The 7,645-nt window shown below is 37.1% G+C and overlaps 1 protein-coding gene across 1 annotated transcript in view; it reads right to left on the bottom strand.

The window, feature by feature from the left end:
* The window catches only part of LOC102815532 (ATP-binding cassette sub-family A member 13-like), an 857,870-nt gene that overhangs the window by 384,113 nt on the left and 466,112 nt on the right, over positions 1 to 7,645 (bottom strand). The window contains exon 42 of the mRNA XM_006874535.1: positions 5,120 to 5,132. Coding sequence (XP_006874597.1) covers positions 5,120 to 5,132 — 13 coding nt within the window. The remainder of the gene's footprint in view (positions 1 to 5,119; positions 5,133 to 7,645) is intronic.

The following is a 7,645-nucleotide window of genomic DNA, read 5'->3' as shown; positions in this document are numbered from 1 at the left end:
GATATTTTAAACAAACCTTACGTTATAATAGTTGCCTTTCACATTAACATTAACTTTCACACCATATTCAATCTTATGTAGTTATAAAAATTAATTTTTACATTAACAATAAGTTTTAACATTAGAAATAATCACACTAGCTAAAGTTTTAGCAATTCAAGTTTAAAATTGTAAGAAACATTCCATGTAGTTTTAGTCAAAGACATTAAGGCCTTTAGAAAGCAGTTTGGAGACAGTCAAGAGCAGTGAGAGCTTAAGAACAGAAGTAAAAATTTGATTAGAAGTTTTGAATAATTGTTAGCATTAGAAAATTACTGCTTTGTTCTTAACTAGGAAACTTTAGGGTACTTTTATGTTCTTGTTTGATCAATTATATGTATGACCAGTTATAGTAAAAATTATGTTTTTGATTGTGAGCTGTAAATAATGAATCTATAGAAAGTAATAGATGTTGGTAAAGTTAGAAGTTAAGATGTAGAACTTTATTTAAAATTAACCTGACATTTAAAAGGATTAGAGAAAAACAAATCAAGGCCAAACTAGACATTTTAGGGAAGATTAGAGAGAAATAGAGTCGCTCACAGAAGGCAGACGTTATCAAGGTAACTAAGGAGTAACTAAGGAGTATAGAGACTCAGGAATGTTTGGTGACCTTGTGTTCCTCTTGTACCTTTGATGTAACAATATAATATTTGATTGATTTGTAACTGCTTGTACGTGACTATTGTGAGATCATAGTATATTCTAAATGGGATATAAGAAGCAACAATTTTTGAAATAAAGAGAGAATCAGAGAGTCATCATTACCACCATCTGCCTGAGACGCAAAACGACCCATTGACTCTGTGTGTTTTTTCACCGAATCTGTACCTCCCTCCAAGCTCTCACAAATTGTCGGGGCTGGTTTCTGACAATTTTTGTGGCACTTATATGCTTATGAATACTGCAAAAGTCCGAAATAACATAATTCATTAAATACCTAATATCTTAATCAGACATACACAAATTCTTAAAAGAATGCTATGTTATTATAATTGCATAGAATGGTTTCAATAACTGTATGAAATATTGGCTAAATAGTCTCTTAAAAACAAGCATTATTAACTACACTTAATTCTTTAAAAAGCTATATTTACCCAAATTGCTTTATTAATGATTTCACAACTCTATTATACTCAGTTCTACTAAAGCACCTTATCTAAACAGTCTGGTATTGGTAAAATGGAACAGAATTGTTGAACCAGAAGCAAACCCATCCACCTACAGTTACTTCATCTTTGACAAAAGACAAAAACATATTAATTAGAAAGGGCTATTTTCAACAAATGCAAATCCAATTGCAGAAGAATGAAACAAGCCCAATATCTCACACAATACACAAAAGCAAACTCAGCATGGATTAAAGACCTATATGTAACACCTAGAACTTTGAAGCTCATCAACAAAAAGATAAGGGCTCTGATGCATGGCAGACCTACATTATCAAACATAACTGAAACACACACATAGAAGACAACAAAATACATGACTGGGACCTCCTAAATATCAGACACAGATGTGCATCAAAAGATCTCACCAAAAGAGTAAGTTGAGAACACACAGATGGGGGAGGGGGATTTTGGACAATGACATAATAAGAAGGGACTACTTTGTAAAATTTGTAGAACACTTCATCACTTCAAAATGAACAAGACAAATAATTCAGTTTAAAAATGGGCAGGAGACCTTCAGATGATCAACAAACATGAAAAATGCATGTGGATCAGTAGCCCTTTGTTGCTGTTGTTAAGTGCCATGGAGTTGGTTCTGATACATAATGACCCTGTTTAGGGTTTCCAAGTAACAATTGGTGGGTATGAATCACCAACCTTGCAGTTATCAGTCCAGTGCCTATTCAACAGGGCTATACTCATTTGAGAGATGCAAATCAAAATAACAATGAAGATATCATTTTACCCCAGCATTAATAGCTAAGTTCTCAAAAACAAACAAACAATACATGTTGAGGAGGATATGGAAAGTCTGAGATCACCCTACACTACAGTCTGGACTATAAAATGGGTGCAACCACTGTAGAAAATGGACGGCACTTTTTCAGAAGATAGGAAATAGAAATATCACATGACTCAGCAATCTCTGTATTTGGTATATATCCTTAAGAAATGAGAGACATGACACAAATAGGCACACACCCATGTTCACTGTGGAGTTCTGGTGGGTTAATACGCTGGACTGCAAAGTTGGGTTGAACTGCAAGGTCGGTGGTTGAAGCTCACCAGCTGCTTCTCGGAAACCCTATACAGGGTTGCTATGAGTTGGAACCAACTTGACAGCACTTAACAACAACAGCAACAACAACGTTCATTGTAGCATTATTCACAATAGCAATCCTTCAATATTGTTAGTAGAGGTTTGAATCTTTTCTTCAGTTCTTTCAGCTTGAGACATGCTGAGCATGTTCTTCCCTTTTGGTTTTCTAACTCCAAGTCTTTGCACATTTCATTATAATACTTGATTTTGTCTTTTCAAGCTGCCCTTGAAGTTTTCTTTTCACCTCTTTTACCTCTTCATTTCTTGCATTTGCTCTAGTAAGTCTATACTGGAGAGCTAGTGTCATCGTTTCTTTTGATATCCATTTTGTTCTTTTCCTGCATTCGTGTCTTCTTAATGACCTTTTGCTTTCTTCCTATATGATGTTTTTGCTGTTATCTCACAATTCTTCTCTCTTCAGAAGGAACAAATGACATTCGTGGGGTTGGGAAGGAGGATACAGTTGAGGCAGACAGTTCAGGATGCCTACTCAAATCCCTTTGGCTTTAGCATGAACGTGAGGAAAGATTGAAGAAATTCTCAAGGGCACATGAGGAAGCTTATCTTTAGGTTTCTGGAGATGAGGGTATTATATTGCTAATAAGATTGCCCAAAGCTGTCCTGTCTAAATTATACAGGTTGTTCCATTAGTACCTTTGAGGCAAAACTAAACTTAAGATGAGTGAAGCACATCTTTGTCAAATATTTCACATGAAAATGATATTCCAGTTCAAGCGAGAGGGTTAGTATTATTTATCACCAGCTTTAGGAGCTTTCTCTTGCAGCCCTGATTTGCAACACACACTTCCCAATTTCCCCACTGTCCTTGATAGAAGTTGCTGCTTTCTGGTTGCTGCTACCAGCATTTATTTGCTTTAGTCTATTTCAAAACATTGTGTTTTAGAGCCTGGTTTCTGCAAAGCACCCTGCCAGTAGCTCTCTGCTGGTTTTAGCTAACATGGAATATAAATCTCCTTTGGTATTTGTAATTGGCAGCAGATATGTTTTCTCCCCACCTTGTTACAGGGAAGGTAGTTTTTGAAAGTTCACAAAAATGCAGACAAAGAAGAGAGTGCCTAACACCATGGTTAAATCTGAAAGACATGCACAGAATTTGGAACAACCCTTCAAAGAGAATCATAGCACACCAGCATAAGCCAGGCTATGCACACAGGATTGTCTTAAATAGTGAGTGAGTGGCTGCAGACCCTTCAAATTAATCACTGCCAAAATCATCTTGCATTGTCAGATTAAGTAGCAATTAGGAGTGAAATACAGAAGATTGAATTGTGGGAAGAAAAAGAGAGGTATTTCATGTAAAGTGATACTGACAATGCATAGAGCTGAGATTTTAAATACTATCTTTAGAGATAAGGCTTATTTAAAAAGTGAGAAATCCTACTATTGCAAAGCATTATGTAGAGAAAACAATCACCTCCCCCATATTAAGTGAATTTGTGATCTTTCATATGTATTTTGAACTTGGAAAGTGTTTTTCATCATGACTACATCTAAGTGAAAGGTACCTGGGTACTCATTATAAAATGCAAATATCTAACTCTGAATCAAAATTAGCAGCTGTTGGACCCAAGAATCTACTATCTAATAAGTGCTCATGTGATTTTTTTTATGTCTTTTGAAAAAAAGATCCCTTTTAAAGATATTTCATGAAACAGCAACTAGTGTTACGATAGTTCCATTTTCTGGGTACTGTGAGGCTAAGGGACAGACCATATGGCCTGCTCCTCTGAAATTCAGATGTGTCCCAATGACCTGTGGATACTAGAAGTTACAGAGGTGAAGCCACATGAAATCAAATGGTTGTCATCTGTCATTTCACTTAGGGTCACAGGTACAACTATCCTGCATTTAGGCAGATAGTCAGTGGAGACAGAAATTATATTATATGTGCAAAAGAAAAGACACTGCACTAGGAATCATCAATAAATAAAACGGGCACAGGAACTGGCCTCTAGGGCTTCCCATCTTTTAGTGAGCACCAAAATTAACTGGTACAATTACTTATGTAAAGAAAATCTGTTATAGATGACATGAAGTACAACAAGGAGATACCATGAGCACAAATGTCGGGGGTATCTAACCTCGTATGGAGAGCTGAGGTAGACTTCTTTGCAGAAGTCTTCCATGCACTGAAGAAGTAACTCACAGAAGAAGGAAATGAAAGCGCATTCCTGACTAGGAGAATAGCTGTGAAGGTCCTAAGGCAAGAAGGAGTTAAGTGTGTTCAGAAACCTATGGGAGTCAGTTTGACAACAGCAGTGAAGTAGGAGTCAGAAATCAGATGATGTTATAGATTCAAGGGGCAAATAGGGTCTTTTTTTTTTTCCAAGTGGGAGTAGATGATCAAATAAGTATTTTTTAAAAGAAACTGACTTTTCAGTAGATAAGAGAGTGCTGACCTGGGAGAGAGATTTCTGGACAGCATTGAGGTTTCAGGTTGTTGTTGTTAGGTACTGTGAAGTCGGTACAACAACAACTCATAGTGACCCTGTACAGGGTTTCCAAGGCTGTAACTCTTTAGGGGAGCAGAAAGCCTCATCTTTGTCGCATGGAACGGCTGGTAGTTTCGAACTGCCAACCATGAGATTAGCAGCCCGATTCAGAAGAATCTAATATAAACCCTCCAAACACTAAATGATTAAAATACTAAATGTTTTAGAAGAAAATACAATTAAGTCACCACAGTTCAGCATGGTCAACCTATTAAGTTTGGAGGAACATGGTAAAAATGTAAATAACCCTATTCAAGAGAGCTAAAAGAGACTTCCAGAAGAGGTAATGTCTGAACCAAGGTTAGAGGACTACTCTGCATGCTATTAGTGCAAATGTGCGGCTGCTTTTATTCTAGTGCAAGTAGTTGTTGCTGTTGTTTGGTGTCATCGAGTCGGGACCGACTCATAGTGACCTTATACAATCCATCTTGTTGAGGGTCTCCCCCTTTTTCTCTGATCCTCCACCTTACCAAACATAATACCCTTCTCCAGTGACTGGTCCCTCCTGACATGTCCAAAGTATGAGAGACGAAGTTCGGCCATCTTGGCCTCCAAGGAGCACTCTGGCTGCGTTTCTTCCAAAACGAATCTATTGGTTCTTTTAACAGCCCATGGCACTTTCAGTATTCTTCTCCAACACCAGAACTCAAAAGAATCAATTCTTCTATGGTCTTCCTTATTCACTGCCCAGCTTTCACACATATATGAGGTTATTGAAAATACCATAGCTTGGGTCAGGTGCACCTTAGTCCTCAAGCTGACATCCTTGCTCTTAAACACTTTAAAAAGATCTTATGCAGAAAATCTGCCTAATGCAACTTGTCATTTGATTTCTTGACTGCATTCCATGAGTGTTGATAGTTGATCCAAGAAGAATGAAGTCCTTGACAACTTCATTTTTTTCTCCGTTGATAAGAATGTTATTTATTGGTCCAGTGGTGAGGATTCTTGTTTTCTTGACATTGAGATGTAATCCATACCAAAGGCTGTGTTCTTTGATCTTCATCAGTAAATGTTTTAAGTCCTCTTCACTTTCAGCAAGCAAGGTTGTATTATCTGCATATCGCAGGTTGTTAATGAGTCTTCCTCCAATCCTGATGCCACGTTTTTCTTCATATAAAACAGCTTCTCAGATTATTTGCTCAGCATACAGGTAGAATAAGTATGGTGAAAGAATACAACCTTGTCACACACCTTTCTTAATTTTAAGCCATTCAGTGTTCTCGTGTCTGTTTGAACAACTGCCTTTTGGTCCATGTACAGAAATACAGAATTCTAGAACTTCTTTTGTGATTGTTGTTAGGTGCCTAAAGAGTCCATCCTGACTCAGCGACCTGATGCACAACAGAAAGAAACACTACCCAGTCTAGAGGCATCTTCACAATCATTGTTAAGCTTGAACCTATTGCTGCTGCCACTGTACCAATCTATCTCATTGAGGTCTCTCCTATTTATGGCTGAACCTCCACTTTACCAAGCATGATGTCCTTCTCTATGAGGGACAAAGTCTTGACATCCTTCCAGGTTTCTAATGAGCATTCTGGCTGTACTTCCAACACAGGTTTGTTTGTTGTTGTAACAGAACATGGCACCTTCAGTATTATTCCCCAAAACCACAACTCAAATGCACAATTCTTCTATACATTTCCTTATTCACTGTCCAACTTTCATATGCATATTGAGGCTTCAAATGCATATGAAAATACCATAGCTTGGATCAGGCACACTTTAAGCCTCAAACTGCTCTTGAACACTGTAAAAAGGTCTTCTGCAATAGATCTGCCTGATTCGTCATTTAATTTCTTGACTGCTGCTTCCAGGAGGGTTGATAGTGAATCCAAGCAAAATGACAACTTACATCTCCTCTTCAATTACAATGACACTATTTATTGGTATACTGGTGACAATTTTTGTTTTCTTTACATTGATATACAACTCATACTGAACACTGTGGTCTTTGAACTTCATCAGTAGATATTTTAAGTCCTCTTCTCTTTCAGTAAGCAAAATTTTATCATCTGCATATCATAGATTGTTAATGAGTCTTCCTCCAATCATAATGCCAGGTTCTTCTTCATATTACCCAATTTCTCAGATTATTTGTTCAGCATACAGACTGAATAAGTACAGTGAAAGAATACAACCCTGACATACACCTTTCCTATTTTAAAGCATTCAGTCTTCCCTTGTTCTGCTAGAATGACTACCTCTTCATGAGCACAGAGTTCCAGAATACCCATTTCCACAATGTCACCAAAGCTTGCCAGGATCCACAAGGTTGAAATCCTCTGCACAGTAAATAAGAGTATAGAAAAAATTTATTTCTGGTATTTTCTGCTTTCAGTCAAGATCCATCTGATGTCAGCAATGATATCTCTCATTCTATATCCCTGGCAATTCCCTGTCAATGTACTGTTGCAGCCGTTTTAAATTTTATTCAGCAAAAGTTACTTGCATGTGATATTGATGATATTGTAAGATTATTTTTAAATTCCTTTAGGTCACCTCTCTTTGTAATCGGCATAAATATGCACTTCTTCCACTCAGTTGTCCCAATTGCTGACTCACAAGTTTCTTGACATATATGAGTGAGTGCATATATGCACAAGTTTCTTGACATATATGCAGTGCTGGATCCATTTGCTGAAAAATTTCTATTCGTATTCCATCAATTCCCAGAGAGTTGGTCTTTGCCAACTTTCAGTGTACCGTGGACTTCTTCCTTCATTATCATTGGCTCTTAATCATACACTACTTCCTGAAATGGTTGAACATCAACCATTTATTTTTTGGGACAGTGACTGTTTCTTCCATTTTTTTTT

This window comes from Chrysochloris asiatica, unplaced genomic scaffold, assembly GCF_000296735.1.
Source record: "Chrysochloris asiatica unplaced genomic scaffold, ChrAsi1.0 scaffold00282, whole genome shotgun sequence".
Classification (NCBI taxonomy): domain Eukaryota; kingdom Metazoa; phylum Chordata; class Mammalia; order Afrosoricida; family Chrysochloridae; genus Chrysochloris; species Chrysochloris asiatica.
The sequence above is the reverse complement of the archived record's forward strand: the minus strand, read 5'-3'. Positions and strand labels throughout refer to the sequence as shown.